A 25,879-nucleotide genomic window follows, 5' to 3' on the forward strand; every position below is an offset into this window, starting at 1 on the left:
GTACTGTAATTCACAGAATTGAGAAAGCAACTGTAATTCACTCCATTTTTTGTAGGGGCGACAAGAAGAATAGAAAAATCTAAGGTTTACTTTGGATAAATGACAAATTTATTTTTAAATTGTCAAAATAGCAAAACAGTTAATTTTCACATAATAAATGGGATAACTATGCCTTAAATGCCTCTACCTACTTTACAATATAGACTCCTAAATACAATAGTAAGAAAAACCACAAATACCCTGTAATTAATACATACTATGCACTCCCTTCAATTTTCTAATTTTCCCTCCCAAAAAAATAAACCATCTTCTGTAAAGGCTTTTCAGTGCATTTGTTCTTCCGTTTTTTAAAGACTTTCCGGCGCATTTCCACCGTTACTTTTCCACCGTAGCTTTCTCTTTCGTATTTCATCGTCACTTTCTCTTCTGTCGCTTTTCCACAATCGGTTTCTCTTCCGTTGCTTTCCACCGTCTGCATGTCCTTCCTTTTTTAAAAGGTTTGCACCATCCAAAGTATCGGTGAGTTGTTTTGTTTCACACTCCTGTTCCTTTTTCAACCTTTGGATTTTTCCTCTGTTTCTGCATGTATCGGTAAAAATTACCGAGTTCTCAAAATTTTCTTCAAATTTTCTCCGGTTCTAACATTCTTCAAATTTTCTAATGGCTTTCCACCCGTATTTGTTTTCCACCCGCACCGTCGCTTTCCACCTTCTTCTTTTAGTACAAATTTTCGTTTTCCTTAATTCCGGTTGATTGTCTTTCGGTGAATCTTCTATTTTCGTTTTCCTTAATTCCGATTGGTTGACAAAATTAAAGATAGATCACATTTTATTTGACATGATTTTAGGGAGGGTTGGGATTTGATTCTAAACTTAAGTATTTCCATTATATTTGCCATAATTTTAGGGAATGATTGGAATTTGAATTTGAATTTTACTTGAGATTTGAAATTTGAATCTTTTAAATGATTTTTCATTACTTTTTTAATGTTTTTGTTAATAGTTAATTATTGCATCATCTTTATCATTATTTTAAGAAGTATTTGTTGCATTAAAATTTTAGGACACGTATTCATTGCGTTAATAGCTAAAGTTTGAATATATAATTATTGAAGGTAAAAATCGGAATAATTAGGGGATATTGAAACCAATTGAATATGTTTAGGAATCTTTGAAAGAATATAATAATTTTTTGATTCAGTTAATAATTATCATAAGTGGGTGTGTTCACAAATACACTGTAATCGGATATGTGATATTTTATTTGATTTTTTGACCTCCTTAAATATACTGTATTTGAATCTGGACAGTTCTCATCCGTTAACGAATAATTTCAGACAAAAAAAGTGGGAAACTATTTCAGGCAGTTAGTTTTTCCATACATAAAAAAAATAACAGTTTGCTATTTTTCTAATTTCCATTCTTATATTTGCCATTTCCACGGATTCCCCTTTTTTTGTATATATGTCCTTGTATTATCTATTTATATATTTCATATTTTGATCATTACACTTCAATTTGATGCTTTATTTTATGCTCGTTCTATTTATTTGGTGCCCAAGAAGAAGAAAATTTGATGCGTGTTCTATTTATTTGATGCCCTTGTATTAGTCTCTATAAAATTTGATGCTCTATATTAGTCTCTGAACGGCTTGTTCTGTTTAATGCATATTTTGATGATTGTGTTTAGTGCATATTTTGATGCTTTTAAATGTATATTATGTATTATTTATATCAAACTTGTTGCGTATTTCAAAATTATGTACAATGGAGGAACTCGAACAGAAAAAGGGAAGTTGAACATTATTTTTAGCTAGTATGATCATAGAGACATGGGTAGGATGTGTAAAGAGGGTAGTTGAACATTATTACGAGCCGCATCTAGAGAAATACAAGATTACTTCAAATAGAAAAAACCCTTACTCTAGTAGTTCATAAAATTAATTCGAAAGAAAGGAGCACAAATGACAAGATTGAAAACCGAATAAATAAGTCGTAGAAAGTTCCTCGCTTGCATATTACCTAATATGCAAGTGGAAAATTTTCTACGGCTTACTATTTTGTTATCGACCTTTGCCGTTTACTGCTCCTCTCTTCCCAATAAATTTTCTAGAACCACCAGAGTAATGGTTGCTTCTATTTGAAGCAACCTCGTGTTTATCTTGACACCTTATAATAATGTTCAACTTTCCTCTTTGTACATTTTGTCCATATCCCTATGATCATACTAGCTACAGTAATACTGAGGTAATGTGCGGAAGTTGAGAAAATGGTGTCGGTGCTTAGAACTATGTTTATGTTTTTATTTTTACTTTGTATTATTCATGTAATTTCTAAATTTATGAACGTGTACTTTTGTAATATTTGAATTAATACTAAATTCGGTTTGGTATTTTAATAATTTTTTAATTTTACATTAATTGTAATTCAATTTCGAATTTTAATAAATTTTTATTTATTTTACATTAATTAATAAAATTTAGAATTTTAATAAATTTTTATTAATTTTACGTTAATTAATAAAAAATTAAATTAGATAACACTGCCAACATCACGTAAAAGACAACGCTGATGTACTTGGCGACGTCGACAGTAAGGTATTTGCGACATCGTTAACAAGCATCGATAGCTTCCTAATGCCGACGTGTTGACCATGTTGGTGAAGAGTGCGTCGACATTAACCCTTTGCTGACGCCGTCCCGTTCGTGCGTTGGGAGAGCTTTTTAAGATGCTTTTCTCACGACGATCTTGCCGACATCTGTTACTTCGTTGGTGAAAGGATGAAATTTGAGGTAAGTCGTTATCAAAATGATAGGTTGTTATGGATGTAAGTATGCAAAACAAGAATTTATTCCTAGTCTAAAATAAAAGAATACAAGAATAAAGAAAGACTAGATGAAATATGAGGGTTAGAGATTACCTCAATTACCTTTCAAAGTTATCTTTTTAACCTTTCTTACCTTTGTGGAAATTGAGAGTAGTATGAGGGTTTGTGGAAGTAATTTTTGAACTATAGTAAAGAACAAACATTAAGGAATGATTAGTGACAACAAGTAATTCAAATAAAGTTTTTCTTTCAAGTTTAGTAGAGGGACTTTTTCTTGGGCAATTACCATGTTTCTTATCATTGAAAAAGAAAGAAGATCAATTAATCTTTTCTTGAATATGCAAGAATGAAATTTTTACAAAAAGAAAGTAATCAAATCTCTATTAAAACATGATCAATCTCAACGACCAAAGCATGTTCAAATCGAGGCAAAATTCATCCTATTCAAGATTTGCTAAGGAGGGGATAGCCACTAACCCTTAGCAAAATTAATGCCCATTTCAAACTTGTTATGCAAGAATCAATTAGTAGAAAATTAAAGACAATCTCAACAATTAATTCATCATAACAAACCATTGCAAATCAAAATTTAAGTTCAGCACTTTAAGAGTTTGTAAAGAAATTTCAATGAAAAATTGATGGGGAAAACTTATTTGTTTTATTGAAATTTCAAAAGAAATTGCAAAGGAAAACAAGCAATCAAATAAAAAATTGAAAAGATGTAGAAATGAATTTAATTCTCAAAGAAAATATGGTAACCCAAGAAAAAGTCTCAAAAGATTACTTTAACCCATGGAGATTGATGAAATTCTTGAAGAGATGTTGAGGAAAGGATCCATTTGTTTGACAAAAGTAATCTTTTATTGATAAAATTTCAAGAATTTGTTACAAGAATGAGAAAGAGTTACATTGGATTTTTTATCTTTCTCCCAAAAAATATGAGGGATTTTATAAAAGGAAAAATGGGAGAAAAAAGTGGAATTAGTTTAAAAAACTGCCAACCATTTTGCAGTTAATTTTGGGGAAAATGATGAACTGGGTCACAAATGGGCTTGGTTCGGGTCTTGGGTTGGCCCAATTGAAGAGAAAAATATCAAAAAAAAAAAAAAAGAATTGTAGCTGCTGAGATTCGAACTCACGATAGGGGAGAGGCGCACGCGGACAAGGGCTCGACTGTGGCAGATGCGTGGGTCGGTTCGCAGATCGGGTTGCCGGGTTGGATATCGGGTCGCGCGGAAAATGAAAGGAAAATTAGGGGCGCGCCTGGGGTTCGAACACGCGACTTCGAGGTGGACGCGTGGTGTGATCTGGTGATGCCACGTGGTGCAATCTGGTTCGTCCGATCTTTTCCAATTTCTCGGTTTTGCCCTTTAACTTGTTTTTGACCGTTCTTCGTTATAACTCCGATTTAAGTGATTTAAGTGGCGTTGGACTCGTATTGGGTGAAGTTTCATATTCTGCATAAAAATGACATGTTAGTGAGTAAATGGATAAAGGTTGAGAAAAATTAGTCTAATAATGTTAGGTCTAAAATAGCCCTAACAGTTGGCGTAGCCTCTACCTATGCAATCCTGGTTTCTGTCGACGTATCTCTACGTTAGCATACCCCCTTCTTCTTGTAGTGTTGGTATATGATCATTTAAACTAGGTACAAGATTGTTTAGATTAGGTAAAATGGTGGAAAATTATTTAAACTTGGTACAAGAGATATAAGATCGTTTAGACTAGGTATAAGATCGTTTAAACTTGGTAGAAAATCATTTTTTCACCTGTGTGTGATGTATTAATTGAGGGTATTTTTGTTATTTTACGTTCTGAGCTTTTTCCCTTTTCAAAATTGTTTTATATGGTTTGTTCTATTTTTGAAATAATCTCTTTAATTTATTTTGTTATATTTGAAAATATCTTAATTAAAAATGATACATGAGACTATAAAATAAATTAATAACAAATTAATATACCTTTGCGAATGAGAAGTCTTTAAATATAATAAAATAAATTAAAATATTTAAATATATAACAAAATTTTGGATTTTATAAATAATAAATATGAATAAACTTGTATTATTATCTATCAATATAATTGATATAAGTATTTTACTCTACGTTGCAACTGTTTTCGTCAAAAATTTCCCTTTTTAACCATTATTTTTTGCGGATGGTACGTTGCTTGTATTTTGATCAATTCAATAGTTTGGGGTTGAGAAAAACTCCCAAAATTGTCATCCGCAGGCAAAAAGCTATAAATTGGGCTTCGCCACCGTAACTAAAGCCTTCTTCTTCTTCAATTGGTAATTTTGGTATCTGAGTTTCCAAACTTATCAAATCATCCATGGCTGAATGGTCTCATCTCCCCAAGGATCTCCTCTACCTCATTTCCCAACGTCTCCAAAATCCTTTCGACACCATGCGTTTTCGATCGGTCTGTTCCTCGTGGAGATCTGTTGTCTCCCCTAAGCGCCATACATTACCTGTTCGATTCCCATTTCTTCCAAATCACGGCATATCTGATCCCACTTGGGGTTTCAATCTCACCAAGCGCTCCGTTTTCCGTGTTGGGTCTCCCATGGATCACTCAGACGGCTGGTTGATCAAGGTCGAAGAAGATGCCTACGGAATGATTAAAATATCAAACCCCCTCTCTAAATCTTACTTCAAGCCCTTGCCTAAAAATTTCCCCAAGGTACTAAACTTGTTGAATTTTCCGGTTTTAGAGCTTTGTCAGGAGTATGTGCTGCACTACCTTAATTTTTGGCCTGTGCGTCATCGCCCTGGTGATGCTGGCGATTTGTATAGGGAGAAGATCGCTTACAAGTGTTTGAATTATGATGGTAGTCAATTCGTTTTAGTTACTATTCATGTTTCTGGAAAATTGGCTATGTTTAAATCGGAGGATGGGCAGTGGAGTACGATTCATCACACTGCATTACCTTATGATGATGTCATATTGTTTAACGGGGAGTTTTATGCTGTTGATAATTCTGGGGCCACCTTCGTGGTGGAATCTCAACATAAGGTGACTTTGATTGCTGAACCTGTATTCGGTGGCGATAAGAAGATTTTGATGGAATGCAACGGAGAATTATTGTTGGTTGATATGTATTTAACAGTAGACTCTGAAGAGGGCTTTGGTTTGGATGGTGAACCTCCTGAAGGTGTTCTACAGGAAAAAACAGTTGGGTTTAAGGTATTTAAGCTGCACCGTAATGGAAGTAAGAAATGGACTGTGGTCTGTGACTTGGGTAACACAATGCTATTCTTGGGTGAAAATTGCTCGTTTTCTGCATCCGCTTCAGGGGTATCTGGTTGTAAAGGAAATTGCATATTCTTTACTGATGGTTTCCTCGGCCCAAATGTGGATGAAGATGATGTGTTTAAGGGTAGTGACATTGCTATATTTGACTTGGAGTTTGGAACCATATCACCTTTATCTGATTCTCCTGTGTATTCAAGGTTGTTCTGGCCACCGCCAAGTTGGATCACATCAACATCACGAGGAAGCAGTATTCATTCTAAAGGTTTGTTGCGTTTTTCTGTACTGTCTCATTTCGTTCATTGCGACTTTTTGTTTGTATTTTGCTTAATAAATGTATTTTTCTTTCCCCTTTCCTACTTAGACATTGCATCTTTGCATCTTTGCATCTTGCATAATGATTTCCAGTGAGTGATTAAGCTGCTAGTTTGGTCAACATAAGCATAGCTCAAAAGCAATTGACCTTGTACACTTCCCTTGAGGTTAGAGGTTTAAATCCTCATACCCCACAATTTGTTGTACTCAATACTAATCTGGCAGCTTGGCTTTGAAGAGTATCTCGATATATTGACCAATATGACCACTCAGCTGATTTTCGCTTTGAATATCTAGGACGTTTGGTGAACTTTTGTATGAGTGAAAAATTCGTTGATGAAGAAAAACAGAAAGGAAAAATGAGGAATGACCAGAATTTCCCCTTTACCATGAGAAGTGAATGATTAACTCAATTGAAATGGATGTCAAAAGAAATAATATGACTAAATTATATATTTGAATTACATGTCTATAGGTCCTCCAATTGGTGTAGATGGAGGAGGGGGCTGGGTGGGAAATGGGAAATGCGCCCTTCAATTATGTATTGGATCAAGGGGGTCATTCCTTAAGCTAAGTTCTATAAGATGGTCAAAGTGGTTTTCTGGATGCTTCTGTTTACTAATGCTTCTGTGTTCCTTGCATGATTTCTAAATTTATAGGCACTTATTCATTGATGGACAGTTTGTGATGGAATGTTGTGGAATCTTCTCAACACCTTTGGTGTTTGCTTTGTTTTTCCTAACTAGATTCAATTCAAGACATGTTCTTTCTCCTTGATGGTGTCTACTTCAGAAAGAAACCTTTACTTTGAACTAACATTGTTAAGAGTTGCTTTGGGAAAGTTTGGTCTGAAAGAAATGGAGCTCTGTACTTATTCCCCCCTTTGATTTCTCAAAATTGGCGTGTTTTCTCGAAGCCCATTTGGAGATGTTTCTGTATTTCATTCTCTAATGAGAATATATAGGTTTTCTATCAAAGAAGGAAAAAGAAAACAAGTATACCGTTCTGTTCTGATTTCTTTATATCTTTGTACAAATCCCAAAAGTAATCTTCTATTTCTTTCTAATCAAATACTCCACAACAGCCGCAATAAAGATCTCCTCACTCTTTCAGGGGCAATTGCAATGTGGTTGAAAACGACCAAAAAAAAAAAAAAAAAAAAAAAAAAAAAAAAAAATTCCAAGGACTTTCTTAGAGAACATTATCTTGGTCCTCAAAATAGTTTTGCCCAAAGAATGCTAATTGGGGCTTGATTTCAATGTTTGGATAGTGGGTTGATTATTTTTCATGTCAAGAATACGTCCATTGATTTTGTATAGCACATCCTATTGCCACTATTATCAATCTAGCACGTTTTACTATCTGGTTGATTATTTCCTGATGACCTTTCTGTAAGGCTTCCATTGACTTCATCTATTAATCTGATTCCTTGTGCTAAAGGCTATTAAAGGAAGGATTCTAGACTCTCTTTGTTGTTCCATACGTGGTAAACAAGTCTTTCCTTCGTCTCAACAAATTTCTTGGCTGTCAGCCATTTCGGTTTAAGGGTACACGTACACTCTTCCACCTGTATGTGCCTTCTAGGGTACACGTATACTCTTCCACCTCTAAGTGCCTTCTTAAATCTAAATCTATCCCTTTCCCTTTTCTATTTCCGCGATTGTCTCAAGGCCCAAACTGAGGTCAAGAGTTTTCCAAATGAATACTAGGTGTTACTCAAAAACCATGGCACATAGTTAACAGGCTGCCTCTTGGGGCTGGTAAATAGCTTTTGATTAGATTATACTTCCCAGCCTGAACTGGACCTTCTATTTTCCTCTTGATTATGAAAGCACCCTCATTGATATGCTCTTTGCTCATCCTTTTGAAATCTCCAAAACCACTCGGCTAATGAGGCTAGTTCCATCGTCTAACACTTCGTGTTCAATGCCACCCACAATTAAATGACAACAAAGTTTTTTTTAGTTGACCTAACCATATCACATCCACCTTCTTAAGTAAAATCTTAGTTTATGTCTCTAAACGATCGACTGGCTTTCTTGAACCTTTTAACAAAGAAAGATAATATCACAGGTGTTAGGCAAAAATTTCCTTTCCATGAGCTTTTTTCAAGATATAAAGACTGGAATTGCTTTTTTTAAATTAAAAAGCTAATATTGTGGGGCAAAACCTTACTGGTTGAATTGGGTGTTAGAGTTCAAGCACATTGAGAATACATGTAAAATACAAGGTTTAAGAAAACCTCATTTTAGAAACCCCATCGACCAATTTGTTTTATGAGAACTAAATAGTAAGAGAGTTATCAGTGTTTGAGTTCAATACGTAACTGGAGGATTTAACCTTTAATCTTTCAGTTAAGAATATAATCTTTTAACTAGTTGAGTTATGCTTTCTTAGAAAATTCTATCAGCGTTGAAATGTTTTACCAGAAGAGATGTAGAAATCACCTCCTCTCTTGAAATATAATGATCGTTTGGCTGGTTAATAATGGAGTTTTGGCATCTTTTTATGATCTTACCTGAACAATTGTGTCCTTAAGTTCTAAAGAGATTTTGCACCATTTCATTTCAGTGGCATGGGGGAAAATAGGACAAACTTTGTTGTTATCAAAATATCTCCTGCTTTTTTAAGTAGATGCTTCGTTTGGACTCTTTCAGGATCATATATGAGAAATCAAATTCTTATTCTTTTAGAAGAAAGTGGAGAAGAAATTATGATGCCCTGAGAGGGAGAGGGTTCTAATTCTTCGTAGCTAAATGTAAGGTCCAGAAAAAAGGGAGTCCTGTTGAAGAAAAGAGGTGCGAGGAGTGGAATGATCCTTCTAAAATGAAAGAAATGGTTATTCTAAAGATAAAGTTTAAAGAGAAGGAAGGAAGTTGCATTGAGAGAAGGCAATAGAGGGAGAGTTGTCGAGGTGAAGGAGTTCTATCGCAAGAAGAGTTGGGTGATCTGGTGAAGCAACACGAAGCGAAGTCAGAAAAAAGTAGACGGTTATGGTTTGTCGCAAGAAAGAGAAGGCGGGAAAAAGAGTTTAGTTTTTCGAGAAAGAGAAGACAAGGAAGAGCTTAGCTTCTCGAGAAGATAAGGTTTGTGTCTCGAGGGAATGTCTAATCTTGAGTTGATCGTTGGTTTACGTGTCGAACTTGGATTTGGTTGCATGGTGCGGAAAGGCGGTAAGGTGACACGTGTAAAGTTGTAATTTGGAACTGACGGGTAAAGAAGGTAACCGGTTCAAAGGATTAGTATAAATAGTGGTGAAGACCTTAAGAGAAGTGCTGTTATTTGGAAGTTTTTGTTGAGAGTGCAAGGAGTTGAGTTTTTGCTGAGGGAGTACTTGGCGAGGAGAGGCGATTGGGGAAGAAGAGGATCAAACATTTACGTGAGTGACCTTAAATTAAACACTCTTGCATGAGTGACTTTCTTAAACTAAGCACTCCTGCGTAGATGATTTATAAACTAAACGTTTTAATGTTTTCTTAATAAATTCTTTCTGAGTTTGAGTTGTGCATAACATGTTATCTATCTCTATGTGTTATTATTATTGTTGTTGTTGCTTGAAAAGAGAAAACTATTGCTTTCTATGTATTGATTATGATGAATGCGTGCAAACCATTAGTTTTATTCATATCAACTGAGTAGTAGTTATGTGGTGTGCTCATAATGTGAGTGTCTTCGTGTGGGCGGCCGGTACAACAAGAAATGAATCAAGAAACTTCCCAGATACTGTGGATGGAGTGAATATCACAGTAGCGTAATCACAAGATACTGGCGAGAGTGCATCGCAAGTAAGCTTGGCCAGGGGAGGATTCATGTTCTTGATGGAAAGGAATAAAAAGAACTAATGTGAGATTTCTGTGATTTAAGAAATGAGGCATTGGAAGATGCATTTTGAGAAATGAAAATGAATTTGTGCTTTACTTGTATTCCCAAAAAGGTTTTCTAAAATCTTCACTCACTAAGTATTTGACTTACGTGTTTAAGTTTCTCTGCCTTAGGTGTTGAGGCGTTGATGCCAAGTAAGGAAAGGTAAGATGGATTGTGACGTGGGAAAGTTGATCAAGTTATCCATCTTCGGATGATTTAAAGTTATTATGTTTAGAGAGGGATGCATCCCACTTTTATGTGTGGGATGAGTCTTATCTTTGAGATGGGTTGCTAGGCGATCAAGGAAAAGGACAAGAAAGAGGTTTTTATACTCCTAAACACCTTAACTCGAAGAGTAGCATCCCAATAGATGAAGGAAGGTGGGGGGCTTGGAGCTTAGAGCTTAGGTTTTACTTTTGTGCCTTGCGAGAAAAAGAATTGTTATTGTAAACTATTGAAAGTAGAGACAAAGACGCGCCGATTTACGTGGAAACTCGAGTACAAGGAGAAAAACCACGATATATTGTTCTTATTATTTTCCAATGAATTACAAAGGCACAACGAGGGAGATTAAATAGAATACACTAGGGCAAAAGAAAAATGGACAAAATATCGTTGGTAAACCATAATTAATTTTTCCATAAACTAACATTCCCCATTAAGTTGGTACGTAAATATCAATAAGGCCCAACTTGCTAACACAAAAGGCAAAGTTTGGTCTGAGAAGCCCCTTGGCGAGAACATCAGCAACCTGTTGGCTCGAAGGAATGTATAGAATGCATATGCTCCCATTATCAAGTCTTTCTTTGATGAAATGCTGATCAATCTCAATGTTTAGTTCTATATGTTGAGCTGGGTTGTTAGCAGTACTAATAGCTGCTTTATTATCACAAAAGAGCTTCAATGGAGTCTCAAATTCCCGATGAAAATCAGACTGCACTTTTTGGAGCCAAATTTCTTTACATATTCCTAAACTCATGGCTCTGTATTTGGCCTCAGTGCTGCTTCTGGCCATAACACTTTACTTCTTACACTTCCAAGTTACAAGATTGTCCCATGTACCTTGAGGTAGACTTCCTGTCAACAACAGATCTTGTCTAGTTTGAGTTAGTATATGCATCAATGGTCTTCTTGTCGTTCTTTTTGAACATTAACCCTTTACTAGGTGTTGTCTTCAAGTATCTCAAAATTCTGTTTACAGCTTTCATGTGATCCTTTATAGGGAGTTTGCATAAACTAGTTGACAACACTCACAACAAATGAAATATCAGGACGAGTATGAGATAAGTAAATTAATTTACCCATAAGACATTGATATTGTTCTTTATCAACTAGAACTTGATCATTAGAGTTTCCTAGTTTATAGTTGAATTCAATAGGAGTGTCTGCAAGATAAAGTTTCATCTCAAAATCAATTGACTATAAGAGAAGTAATCTATATATCTTATAACAATTGTGAAGTCTCTCCACTGCTCAACATGAAATCGTCAACACATGAACATCAAATAAGTAAACATATTTTAACTAATTAAACATACATAATTGAAATAGGGAGTGTCAAGCATCTACATATATCAACCAAACCCGAACAAGAAATAGCAAATTCAATTTAGAGGAATTCACTAGAATTATTCATATTAAAATATCATTTTGTCAAACATGGTTTAAAATGGAAGGCGAGCTAGACAAGGACAAGAAGTAATTACCCACTGAAACACACAAGAAAAACTATTCAAATTGTTGAAGTAATCCAGTTTGCTTCCTTGTAAGAAATCCATGTCTGATAAATTATAAAAAGAAATCATCTATTATGTAGGTGATTCTAAAGTAGATATCTAGCTTATCCTTCTAGCATTCAACAATAAGATGAGTAGAAACTGATTACAAGAAAAACATAATTAAACCAACAAATTTTCATGAGTTTTCTATAAAATTTACATCAAGATCTTAAACAATAAGCAAAATCCTAGTATATGCATATGTTCTTAAATAAGAGTGAAAAACTTTATAAAGCATAAATCATTTATATCTCGAAATCAAAGACTTGTATGATCGGTTTCCCATCTAATTGGTCGATCAAATTACAATTCTATACTGAAATGTGGAAACAGAAGCAATAAGAGAGATGGAAGAACATGGTGGAGTTGGGGGTAGCTTTGATTCATAATTGTTGTGAGAAGGATGAAAGATAAACGTGTGAAAAGAGCAATGATTGTCAATATGTAGCAAGCGAACTTGTAAATGATAAGGACAACGACGGACCTCTACATATTTTTACAATGGTATGATATTGTCCACTTTGAACTAACTCTAATGACTTTGTTTTTGATATCACCCAAAACACCTCATACCAATAGAGACAATTCTTCTCATTGATATACCTATGATATCACTTCTTTCCTTAACCTACTTCCTAACCGTAAACTTCACATAAAGTCAAGTGCACCCAAGTGGTTGAGCAATATACAACCTCCATTCACGACATGAAGAGGATACAACTAAATGTATGAAAACCAAAATTTCATTAAATGGAAATTATTATAAGAAAATGAAACTTTTACGTACTGTAATAGCTACGATGCTCATATAAATATCAATTACGGTTGCCACCATTAACCTGAAACATATAGTTACAAACCTAAATGAACAAGTCATAAAAGAAGAAAAATAAGAAGAATAATGAGTCCCACACCACACTACAACTGTAATGACAGTAAAGGAAAGTACACCAAATAACACAAATTTCCCCGGTGATCATTAATTACTCACACTGGTCCTTCCCAATTTGAACTCAAAAATTTTGTAGTAATAACTTTTTTTTCTTAGAAAGAAGGAGTCTCTTTATTGATGTAATGAAATGACACTAATGCTCAAGGTACGCTATTGTAAAATAACGATCGCTTAAACCTAGATATCAGGAAGTGCACTTGAGCCTTTCAACTAAGTTGACGCTCTCTTAACACTCTCATCATATCCAAAACTATAATAAGACAACCACGACCCAACTTAACATTTTAACACAAACAAAGAAACATCCTGAGCAATTACTTTCCATCTTCTTTATGAAAATTGAGAACTACATGAATCAGATCCTCCTTTTAGCATATTGCTGTTGCAAGATTCATTAAGAAAAATAAAATTAAGCTTCAATATAAATCAGATCCTCCTTCGAATCTTCATTTTAGCTCGTACTTATTCAATTTTAGTTCTATACTTTTTGAATATAAATCAGTTGATCTTTTTCTTAACGTCAACTGTGATGAAGTGACAATTTAAACCTCGATCCAAAGATGTGTATATATATATATATATATATACACACACACACACACCACTTAACTATTTCATATTGCCATGATGGTTCCTAACTTTTTATTGGTATATTTGAATATTTGATAAAAATATTAGTCACCCAATCTGGTACCAAGTTTGAAATAGGTGGCCAAATTTACGTTATTGGGAAAACCCAATGTGTGCCATTCACAAATACAGTGACCAAACACAAAACATATTGGATTTTTTAAGAGAAAAAAAAGTTAAAAGATCGTTTTTGCTATGCTTTTTAAGAAATGAGAAAAAATGCCCAAAACTGAAGTTGTGCCCAAAACTGAAGTTGCACAGCATCAAAAAACATTACCTTTTGGATTTCTTGAATATATATGGTTCAAGGTGAAGAATCGAAGATAATAGAGAAAACAATTACCGGATAGGAACAGGGTCGTGGAAGGAATCGACTGAGGTTTCCATCTCCGTATCATTATTAGAAGTATGAAGGAATCAGCTCTTCAAATCCTCAACTTTCTCCCTCACCAAACCCTAGTCACCGCCTATCTTTCGTTCACCATCAACACCTCTCCAAGGCGCACCACCTCCTTTGCCGCTCGTCATCTCCGTCTCTCTATTCGTGTGTCACCGTGTAGTTGAAACGTCAACATTTCCTCCATCCCCATCTTGATCTCCATTGCGAAGCCTGTCTATTTCGTTCGAGCCATTCGAGTGTTACGCAAGCCGCTCTTCTTTGGCGAACCTCCGTCCGCACCATACTCTTCTCCGTCTGAGCACTTGCTGATCTGCCATCGTTCAAGCAGTGCGTCTTCCGCAAGCCTATCTCCCGAGAGTATTGGATGTCGTCCTTAAGGTGACCTCAATTGCTGCAATTTGTTGTCATAGCTCTTCTAGTTGTTGTTGAACTATTCCTGAGAAAGCTTGCACGTTAGGGTTGGAATGTATTGAAGATTCACCAACCTCAAATGTTGAGTGAATTGAGGATTCTAACATCGGGGATGATAACTTAGGTTAGTGGGTGGTAGGGATACAAATTTGACGGTAGCTGCGGTGGTTGTCGGTCGGAATTAGTTGGCAGTACACAAATCGGGGCGTGGGGAGTAATATAGGTCGCGAATGAAGAAAAGGGTTGCATAGATGGGATGGTCAACACCATCGAGGAGGAAGGACAAGCACGTGCAGCTTCGACGGAGGCACGTTTGGTGTTGCGGATGACTGCAGAATGACGGGAATGCATTTTTTGGCGTTTTCTAAAGGCGGCGGAACCATTCATCCATGGCACCACTGATTCAAGCATCGACGACGATGGAAACGATGACACTAAAGCTGGTGGCTGTCTCCTATGTTCGATATCCATCATTGGTTGTGTTTTCTAATGTCGCACCCCACCCGCAAGCAACCCATCTCGCCATGCGAGACGTGGTATAACTTTGAGAATCTCAGACGTGTTAAACGCCAAAGAAACTCAACTTAAGGTCCTTAAGCTTTGCTTAATCGCCTAGTAGTTTTTCCTTGACTTAACTTGTAACTTAAAAAAAGCAAACCTTGGGCAATATATAAACTTAACACAAATAGAAGTCAAACTCAAACTTTTATTATTTAAGTTATGCGATTACAACACTTTACAAGAATGCATAGGACAACACTTTAACTTTAAAGTTGATCGTCTAGCTGCTCTTCTTGCCTAGCAAGCTTCATACCCTTTCCTACTTTTGCCTTAATGCCCAACACCTGGAAGGTAAAACTTTAAAACATAAGTCAAAAGACTTATGGAGGTTTAAGAAATCCTTTTTGCTAAATACCTTTCGTGGACATCATTATTCATATCAAATCACATAAACATACATTTCATAGAACACCCATTAGTCAACCATCATTTCCTTCGCCAAGAACCTAAACATTCTCTACGTAAAGACTCATCATCTCGCGTTTAGACTACTGTGATGACCTTCTCATCATCGACATCCGAGAATATCTTGATTCGTTTTTTGTTGCTCAGGCCGAAGCGCAATATGCCCACCTCATTTCACCATGCACATCTTTTATACATGACTGCCTTTACTCTTTATGTGCACATAATAGTTAGCTCATTGATAGGAAGAAAACTAATGGTTTGAATACCATTTCATAAATCATTTGAATACATAAATCATTCCTTAAACATAACATGCGCTTTTATTCAAAATCTCCTTGGTAACACTTGGATTGATATCATATATCAAATCAACATAATTTTTGAAGAGAGCTTTTATCATATAAGCACTTTGAAAGAAAACACTCACAAATTTAGAAACTCAGACTCCACTTGCTTCTCTTTTTCTTCTTCTCGCGTAGCCCTTATACAACAACTTCAGTACTTGGCTAAATTCTTTTAGAATTTCACCAACAGACTTCTAAACCATCTGATTTCAATCCCTATTTATATTAGTCTTAAAATAGATTAGTCTGCTAAAACTCTTGTTATCACGCCAGCTCCTACTCATAGTGGTACACATGTAACTTCATGTTTAACTTGATAATGATTAGCTTAATCTTCTACACGTGTCCTATTAAGCATCTTTAGGAAATTTCCCACTTCTTCTCGCTAGTCTTTCAACTCATGAAGAACCTTAATCGCTTACTAAGACCAAAGTCTTGTTGCATACCCTTTTCTCGAACTAACTCAATTGCCAACTTTTTATTGCATTGTCTTGCTTCATCGCCTATTGTTAACTTTTATCAAACCTTTCACTCAAAACACCTACTTACTTAACCAAAGTTTAACCTCTGAACTTAGGTACGAGTCTCACATCTAGGATTTCTAAGGTGTGTTCAATGTCCCGCTCTGATACCATATTGAAAGTAGAGATAAATACATAAACTGATTTATGTGGAAACCCGAGTATCGAGAGAAAAACCACGATATATAGTTCATATTATTTTCTAATGAATTACAAAAGTACAATGAGGGAGATTAAATAGAATACACAAGGGCAAAAGAAAAAAGGAAAATATATTTTTGGTAAACTTTCCATTACTAATTTTTCCATAAACTAACATAAAGTATTGGATCAAATAATAAAGAAGTAGAGTTGTGTTTTCTATATTTTCTGCTCTGTTGTGTTAGTATCTCTGTTCTTCTTATCGTCTAGTAACTAAAGAGTTCAAGTGTTGAAGGCTAAGTGATTAAATTAAGTTGGTTGTTAAAGTGTTTTTTGCTGTGTTGAGTTGTAAAAATCTCCTGAGTCCAAGTTGGAACTTTGCGTTAGTGTGAGACCCAAATCCGAAATAAGGAGAGCTCTGTTGGAGAAGAGAGGTGTCGAGGAGTGGGATGATCCTTCTAAAATGAAAGGAATGATTATTCTAAAGATAAGGTTCAAAGGAAGGAAGGAAGTCGTGTTTGAAAGAAGGCGATGGAGGAAGAGTGTCGCGACGGAAGAGTTCTATCCCAAGGAGAGTTAGGCGTTCTGTGAAGTAACACAAAGCGAAGTTAGAAAAGAAGTAGCTTGTCGCGAGAATGAGAAGGCGAGGAAGAAAAAGGCGAAAAAAAGAATTTAGTTTCTCGAGAATGAGAAGGTGAGGAAGAGTTGAGCTTCTCGAGAAGATAAGGTTAACGTCTCGAGGGACTATCTATCTTGAGTTGACCGTCGGATTTCATGTTGAGCTTGGATTTGGGTGCATGGTACGATGATAATTTATAAAAATACAAGTTATTATAGTCTGAGAGAATAATGAAACCAAAATACATAAGAAATGTGTCAAAACGCATAGCTTATGTTATAAATTCATAAATATTTGGAAATACACTTTACATAAGCTTTCATGCTTGTTTCACCCTGTTTTTACTGTTTAAATGTAGGATTAAGAACAAAAGAAGAAGCTAGCGAACCATAGAGGAATTTGCGTGAAGACTAGGTAAGGAGGCTAAATCAGTAGGCGAGAAAAGGTTCGCTAGAAGAGAAAAATGGTAGTTTAAGTTGATATGACTTAACATAGAAGTTCAGAAGATTAGATTTACTGCCTAAATCTGCATATATAAAGGACTCCATCATCATTAAGAAAAGTATCTGGGCCGAGTCTGAATGGACCTATGTCACAACCTGAATGGCCAGACCTTAAAGAGTTGTGGGAAGGAGTAGGCTTTCCACCATTTGTAAAGTCTTTATTCATCTTTTTCGGTTAGTCAACAAGTGGGAGCTTGAACTTACAGTGAAGATCTCATTTCTATTGTCCCCTAACTTGTATTAGCATTTCTATTCTTTCCAGTTTTGTATATTTCTTTGTATTGTATTCACCCATATTGTACAGTGGCCTAAGACCTACATTCTTTAATACATTGCATATTTATACTAGTTTCAATCTTCCATCTCTTTACTGTTCATCCATCTTTGTGTTATTTGTAGTTCAAGTCTTATGATAAGTTTTCGATAAGAAGGTTAGCTTATATTTCTTATTGCGTTAGCTGAGTTATTTTCATCACTTGGCTAGTGTATATCGCCAACTACCCGAGAGGGCAAGTAGCAAGGATATGACTAACGTGCGAAAGGAGGAGTTTGGAGACAAACTCCACCTTGGCTAGATAACTTCCATCATTTGTATCCCGAAAGGAGAACAAGTGTAGGTATTTGGCACCAAGAGGTTGTCACCCTTAAATGCGAAGCTCTGTAAGTCTTGTAAGTGAAATGTTCTAGATATAACTTCCTTAACGCAACTTGGCATTTGGATTCCGAGAGGTGAGCAGTGTGGCGTTTAAAGACTCCGAGAGGAGCTCGCCTTAATCACAAGCATGTTAACTAAGTTATATCGCATCAAGGATGTTTGATTGCTTAATCGCCTAGTAATGCATAAACTTTCCTTCACCTCTTCTTTTATGCAGGTTAGTTCACAACTCCATTTCGAGTCCATCTTAATTGTCCTTTACAGATTCTCTAATGTAGATAAGTAGATAGTTTAAACTTCCACTCTTTTATACTGTATAGTTTATTCTTTTGTATTGCCTAAGCATCTGGTGAACCCTATAATTAAGTTTTGATATCAATCCCCTTTGTTCGACTCTGGATCACCTAGATAAACCTATTGTTTCGCTTATACTTGAGCAAACAATAGGAAAACTTGTACATGACGAGGACTTAGAGGTATGTGATGAATAGAGACATGAGAACCATTTGCATGCAATGATCATGTCTAAACAAATAATGAAGAGATTCATAAGGAGCATTTTGTATGCAATGATCTTGAACCAATGACACATTAGATCAAGCTATAGGAACAATTGAGTGGGATTGACTCCATACAAGCGTCGACTCCACAACCATAGTCTCAAGTCCGATAACAAGCATGTGGCCAGGCGGTAAGGTGATAAGGCGCATGTGTAAAGTTGTAATTCGGATTGTAAAGTGATAAGGCGCATTCTTTCAATATTCGGCCCTATGATTAAAACATATTTGAAAACTTAAAACATGCATTTTCTTTCAATCATCATAATCATAAACATACTTCTAAACATAACATGGATTTTAGAAATCAGCTTAAAACAATGCTTTCCTTAAATCATAAGTTTGTAAATACTTAAACATTCATGCCTTGCAAACTCAATAGAAATCAGTAAACTTAAATACTTCAAACAATAACTTATAAATCATGCTTGGAAACTATATCAAAAATCTATTTATTCATTCACAAGCTATTGCTCTTGTAGCTTGAAATCATGCTTAATAAATAGTTTTTTAAATCAAAGTGTCACTCACAGCCTTGAGCTAGTTGCTTAACCCGTAAACTTGGCTTATTTCCTCTTGGCCTATTAAATAAACCAAAATCGAGTATTATAACCATAAACAATCTTTTCTTTCTATAATAACTTAAGATGACGCACAAATCAATGTGCTCATGAATTCTAGACTTAACAAATAAAATCATGATTCTTACTTTTCCCAGAAATTTCTAAATTCAACACCCTAACTTCAAACACTCATAATATTCTCAGTACGTGACCAAAACTAATATAATTCTATTAAATTCTTTATTTTGGAAGCCTTTATAACTTACTTGAAGAAGTGAAAAATGAGATTCTCACTAGATGTGTCCAAACTTCTCTCGAAACATGGCTACTCCAAAATCCCATTTTCTACAACCCCCTACTTTCCTCCTAAATGTAACATATTTCTAGTCATAATCGGCTCATGAGTTCTTCATGAAAATTATATCACATTATATAAGCTTTCCAATTGTACTAAATAGAGCTTCTAATTCCATCTGTACACTCTAGGATACTCGAAAAACCAAAGGCTTCTTGGATTCATGCAAAAACATTTGTGATGTGTTTTTTGCTTCAAATATCATCCATTTAACATTAGAATGTGCTCAAGCTTCCTTCATGAAAATTGTTAGAAAATGGATTGAATTTCAAATAAATTAAATCTCACATTTTAATTCCTCTTATATAGCTTAGACCGACTTAAAAAAAGTGATGGTTTGTGTACACCAAGCTTCTACCATGGCTACCTCTTTTTTCAAATTTTTCTTCATCTCGTTCAACCTCAATTCATAGCCCTTTCCCTTTTTCTTCTTGTTGGAATTTGTGTCCTAAAACTCGTACTTTGTTATTTGATTCAATAAAATTTATTATTGAATGCTATAATCTTAAAACCAATAAATTAAGGTCTCAAGGCTATTTTACTGAGTTTGTCAAATACACTTGAACTTTATGTATAGACATAAACATGGATTAAGTTCAAGTTAATAGCTCAAATAATCTATAGTGTATGAATAAGGTTGGGCGCCTTATTTTGGATAAAAGGGATGCGGCCTGCTCCGTAGTTAGTACAAACGATGTAATCCTGAATCGTTCATGTAGAGACATGAGAGTGGGGACATCCTATGTAAATGGTTTGCATAAGACTAGAACTACGAAGTAGTCACTTTTAGTTATAACACCGTAAACTATAAACTGACTATTTCATTTATGATGACCTAGGTAACTTGATCTTAATCCTGACCTAACTATGAACTTTTGTTCGTTCGGTAATATCCTTAGATCTACATAGATGAGGGCAACTCAACATCGCTGGCCTAATAAGCCTCCCATTTTAGGGGTAAGACCGAATGGATAGCTAGAGACATAGGGTGCAAGATAGAACTCACTCCTACCCACTTCTGGGATAGTAGATAGGTTTTTCCCTTAAGAACAGAATCCAAGTCTTGAACAAGGGGCCCCACCTTCTCATTGGCCCGAGAAGGATTCTGGTTTGTACGTTGGATCTTAAACAAATTGTTCAATAGTGGATCAGTGAGTTTTAAGGAGCAAGATGTAATCTTGAGGGTAAAACGGTATTTTAATCCAGCCAAGATTACGAACAACCTGTGAAGGATCAACTTACTCATCATGGTTATATCAGGTGGACAGAAATATATCTATAGTGAGGGGAGTGCAACTAAGAGTCTTTAGTGGAATGACTCTTTAGTTAACGAATGTTGATTAACCAGTTAACGAATGTTGATTAACCAGTTAATCTCGAATCGTTGGAGCCCATGATCTATAGGTCCATTAGGTTCCCCTACTAGTTCATATGAATTCAACTAAGAACAAGTATGTTGAAGTAATTCGAATTGTTCGAATAAAGATAAGAGAGAAACTGACAAATATATAAGACATAAGTCGGTAGAAATAAACTTTAAGTTTTGTGTTTAAATATGACTTAAATAAATATGAATATAGATTCATATTTAAAAGCTTGAAAAGTTTAGAAACGGTCAAAGTTGTAAAAGTCAACATGTTGACTTTTAACTTTAAACTTTCGGATTTATATTAAAAAATGATTTGAATTTTAGAAAAATGAATACGGATTCATACTCGGGAGGTTAGAATTAGTCAAGACGAAAAATTAGTAAAAAGTCAAAAGGTTGACTTTTGACTAAGAAAAGTCAAGTCAAAGTTTGACTTTGACTTAAGTTGGTCAAATGACCAAAATACCCCTTTGACTAATTTCTTAATTTAAAATGTTAGTTGGCGATGTGGTAGCCGATTATGAATTAAAGGCCACTAATTTCATTAAAGAGTTAATGATTTGATTAGGTGTGGATTATATATGAAATAATTTACATGCAAATTGCATGTATATTTCATATAAAACTTCTCATTACCAAATGAGAAAAGGATGATGTTTTCTCTGGAAAAGAACACCAAAACGATACGCTTCCTATTTCTCTCTATATTTCACTTCACAAAATCGAGTCCCACAACTCCGTTCTTGGTCCTAAGCATAGTAGGTCAGCTTGGTGGTTGTCCTTGTTCGTGATATTCAGGCTGAGAAGGAAAAGAATTCAAAGAGGAAGCTTAGAACTATAAAAAAGGTAAGTTCTTCATTTACCTTTTAGGCTCCTCGCTTAGGGACATCGCATAGCATGTAATTGTTGACTTTTAAATCGTTTAGATGCATATAGAGTAAAACATGATCTATTTCTTCCGCTGCAGCATGCCTCTAGTGTTTTTTCCATCACTTCTTCCTTAGGTTCTCCATCAAGCTCCCTCTGAAATTTTGAAGAAAAAGAGAGAAATCAAAGTAAACTTTTGCACCGATTGAACTTAATTTCCCTTGTCCTCTTTCTCTTCTCTTTTATCAATTTCCCTTTTCCATTTATTTTAACTTACTTGGACACACACACACACACATATATATATATATATATATATATTATCTGTATATTATTTCCAATAATTGCAAAATGTATGAAAAAATCATTTGGTTTTTGCCATATGGATATAAAAATTTGAGACGGAAAGGAATGATGTTCATTTATGAATTTTATGGTTCTTGGCTTGCAAATAGTATATTACATTTTTCAATTAGTAAAAAAATTTCATTTTTCCTCACTTAGATGACTTTTTTTGCTTTTTCAAACTTCTGTCAATCTATGAAGTATCATGCTATGTAAGTTTTATTATCATCTAATTTTAACATTTACGAATAGTGATAGACTAAATTAAAAACTATAAGAGGATAAGATACAAAACTAGGACTTCTCAATTTAAGCCATTAAAGATTTGCTTATGTGTTGAATGTCAATGATGATGTTTTTTTGTTTTATGGTTCCCAGGAAAAAAACAATGATTATTTAGATCAATATATTGTCTACTCGATTTTTTGGGTTGAATTTGATAGAAGAGGAACAACAAGAGATCTTTGGTAGCAACACTTTCCAATCTTCATGATAAGAAAGTTTTGAAACTTACTTATTTTACAACTGGATTTTATATATTATTTGGATTTTTGGAGTATGTAAAATTTTAAAGTGTTTGTTATTTGTTACATTGTTTGTTGTTTGTTCATAACAATGGTTGCAACTTTTGTTCTTGGAATAACTTTGAAAATGATGTTAACTTATTTTATTATGAACTCCGTTAGGAATCAAATAATGAGTTAATATATTGCATATGAAACAATAATTGTATAAATTACGTAGTTTGCTATTCATTATTAGGGCTTCCGAACTTGCAAGAAAGAAAAAGCCTATGTGGCAAGTAATCAAGATATGGGGGTGGAGATTTAGTAAAAGAAAGAGGTAAGCGTGCTTTATGTTTTGTAACATAACTTAACTATTTTATTTTAGGAATCATGTTAACATGTATTTAGGAATATTGCTTTGACTATCCTGCAGTGGTAGCCATTGAAAATCTATTTTGTGCGATCCGCTTAGACGTATGTTTTAGGAATCATGTTGACACGTATTTAGGAACTTGATACTTTGTTGTGTTAACTATTCTGCAATTATGGTAGTCATTGAAAAGCTATTTTGTTCAATCCGCTTATACATATGTTATAGGAATCATGTTGTTTTGTATTTGCTTTGGAGGAGAGGGGCTAAGGGTAAGTTTATGCTAAGTTTCAATTTGATGCAAACTAGAACATTGCTTGGCCTGTAAAGATTGAATCAAAACTTACATTTGCAACATTTATATACTATGCTTATGCTTATGCTTATATAGTCGGTGTTTTTTTTTAATCTTTTGCATTCCTTATGGGTCTTTTATTAAAAACATTGGTTGTATGAACTTTGGACGCTTATTTTGAAAATTTTATTGGTCTGCTTATTAAGAAGGTGATTTTTTGACATGCTTATGCTTATGCTTATGTTTATGCTTATGCTTATGCTTATGTTTATGCTTATGCTTATGCATTTTCTGTAATGAATGTTGGCTAAGGTTCATTTTCTTCAAATTTGCAGGTAGTTGAAGAATCCATGGACTATGGTATCGATCAAGTTCTCATTTATGCGTCAGTTTGATTAGCTTAAGTCACACATACATGTAATATTACAGTAAACTTATCTTTTGTATTATCGTAAAATCTTTATCGATAATGTAAGTTATATTTTTTATTATCAATATAAATATCTTTCTAAACATATGTAGGTAATGCTGAAATTTAGTATTTAATTTTTTTGAAAGAAGAATTATATGATAGAAAAATATGTGTTGTGAAAATGAAGAATAACAGCACCAAACATGTGTCGACATATAAGCTTTTATTAAACAGAAATAGTATTGTTAAAGCACATTTCTTGACAACAATTTTGTGTAACGAAATATTTACAACGACAATATATTAGTGTCGAGTTATATTGAAAGGTGACACACTTAAAACGTCGTTATAAGAGTATTAATGGCAACATATTGGTGTCGAGTGATAGATAACGGTGACACATTTAAATTGTCAATGTAATAGTATTAATTACAATATATTTGTGTCGAGTGACAGATTACGGTGACACATTTAAAGTGTCAATATAAGGGTATTAATGATAATATATTTGTGTCAAGGTATAGATAACGGTGACATATTTAAAACGTCAATATAAGGTTATTAATGACAATAAATTTGTGTCGAGTAATAGATAACGGTGACACATTTAAAACGTCAATTTAAGAGTATTAATGACAATATATGAGTGTCAAGGTATAGATAACGGTGACACATGATTTTCGTCAATATAAAGGTATTGATGACAATATATTGGTGTCGAGTTATAGATAACGGTGACATATTTATTGCGTCAAGGTAAAGGTATTAATGACACAATTTTGGTGTCATCTAAGCATATTTAATGACATATTTTTCAAAGTGTCGTTAAATAGTCTTTCTTCATAGTGGCTTCAATGACGCGAAAATTGTGTCGTTGAAAGTCTTTATGACGCAAAACTTGCGTCGTTAAAACCCATATTTGTAGTAGTGCGATCCTCCAATCTAGGGTTTACTATTACGCCATCCGAAACCATTTCATGTGACTAAGGAAGGATGTGACCGCCTAAACATTCTACATGTATCTCTCCACAAGATAATGTTGGAATTTATGTCCTAAAACTCGTAGTTTGTAGTTTAAAATTATATTATATTCGATAAAGTGGTTATTGAGGACTTATTAATAAAAATAAAATACTATAATCTTGAATCCAATAAACTAAGGTCCCGAGGCTATCTAATATAGACTTAAACTTTATGTAGAGACATAAATGTGGATCAAGTTCGAGTATAAGCACAAACGGTCTATAGTGTATGAATAAGGTTGGGTGCCTTATTCTGGGGACATTATGGATATGACCCGCTTTGTAGTTAAGTACAAATGATGTGATCCGAATTATTCATGTAGAGACATGGAAGTGAGGGCATTCTATGTAAAGAGTTTACATAAGACTAGAACCATGAAATAGTCACTTTTAAGCGATAACATCGTTAACTAGATAAAATTAACTATTTCGATTATTGATTGACCCAAGTAACTTAATCTCAATCATGAGCTAACTATGAACTTCTATTCAAACAGAATTATTCTAAGATCTGCATAGGTAAGGGCAGCTCATCAACATTGACCCAATAAACCTCCCATTTCAGGGGTAAGATCAGGTGGATAGCTAGGGATATAGGTGCAAAACGAAATTCACTCCTACCCGCTTTAGCATTAGTAGATAGGTTGTTCTCTTAAGGACTGAATCTAAGTCTTGAACAAGGGGCCTCAGCCTCTCACTTTCCTGAGAGGGATTCAGTTTATAGGTTTGACTTTGAAACCAATTATTCAATAGTGGGTTAGACTTTAAAACCAATTATTCAACAGTGGATCAGTGAGACTTAAGGAGCAAGATGTAGTATCAGGGGTAAAATGATATTTTGATCTTACAAAGATTACGAATAACTTGTGAAGGATTAAATTATTGATCATGACTATATCAGATGGATACAAATATATCTATTGTGAAGGAAGTGCAACTATAAGACTTTAGTGGAATGACCCGTTAGTTAACGAATGTTGATTAGCTCAGTCTAAAAGAGTTTAGTCATTTCATCTCTGATCATTGGGGCCCATGAT

General features: G+C 34.5%; 1 protein-coding gene across 7 annotated transcripts; it reads left to right on the forward strand.

Annotated features, from left to right (window-relative positions):
• Positions 1-5,009: 5,009 nt before the first annotated feature.
• On the forward strand, positions 5,010-23,923 carry LOC103490560 (F-box protein SKIP23). 7 transcript variants are annotated; one of them, XM_051079513.1, is made up of 3 exons: positions 5,010-6,344; positions 23,000-23,080; positions 23,744-23,923. In XM_051079513.1, the coding sequence occupies exons 1-2, from the start codon at positions 5,159-5,161 to the stop codon at positions 23,041-23,043; spliced, it is 1,230 nt and encodes a 409-aa protein (XP_050935470.1). In that variant the 5' UTR covers positions 5,010-5,158; the 3' UTR covers positions 23,044-23,080; positions 23,744-23,923. The 7 variants fall into 7 exon arrangements, with proteins under 7 accessions (XP_050935470.1, XP_050935473.1, XP_050935469.1 ...); XM_051079512.1 differs by having other exon boundaries at positions 5,012-6,344; positions 22,982-23,080; XM_051079516.1 differs by lacking the exon at positions 23,000-23,080 and having other exon boundaries at positions 5,011-6,344.
• Positions 23,924-25,879: the final 1,956 nt, after the last annotated feature.

The sequence above is a fragment of the Cucumis melo genome, chromosome 11 (genome assembly GCF_025177605.1).
Source record: "Cucumis melo cultivar AY chromosome 11, USDA_Cmelo_AY_1.0, whole genome shotgun sequence".
In the NCBI taxonomy this organism is placed as follows: Eukaryota; Viridiplantae; Streptophyta; class Magnoliopsida; order Cucurbitales; family Cucurbitaceae; genus Cucumis; species Cucumis melo.

What these genes read in the sequence shown, in the direction of transcription:
- LOC103490560 (XM_051079512.1), top strand. Translation starts at nt 5,159, where the DNA reads ATGGCTGAATGGTCTCATCTCCCCAAGGATCTCCTCTACCTCATTTCC. An exon ending in AAGCAGTATTCATTCTAAAG is followed by an intron (nt 6,345 to 22,981) that starts GTTTGTTGCGTT and finishes TAAATTACGTAG; the next exon opens with TTTGCTATTCATTATTAGGG.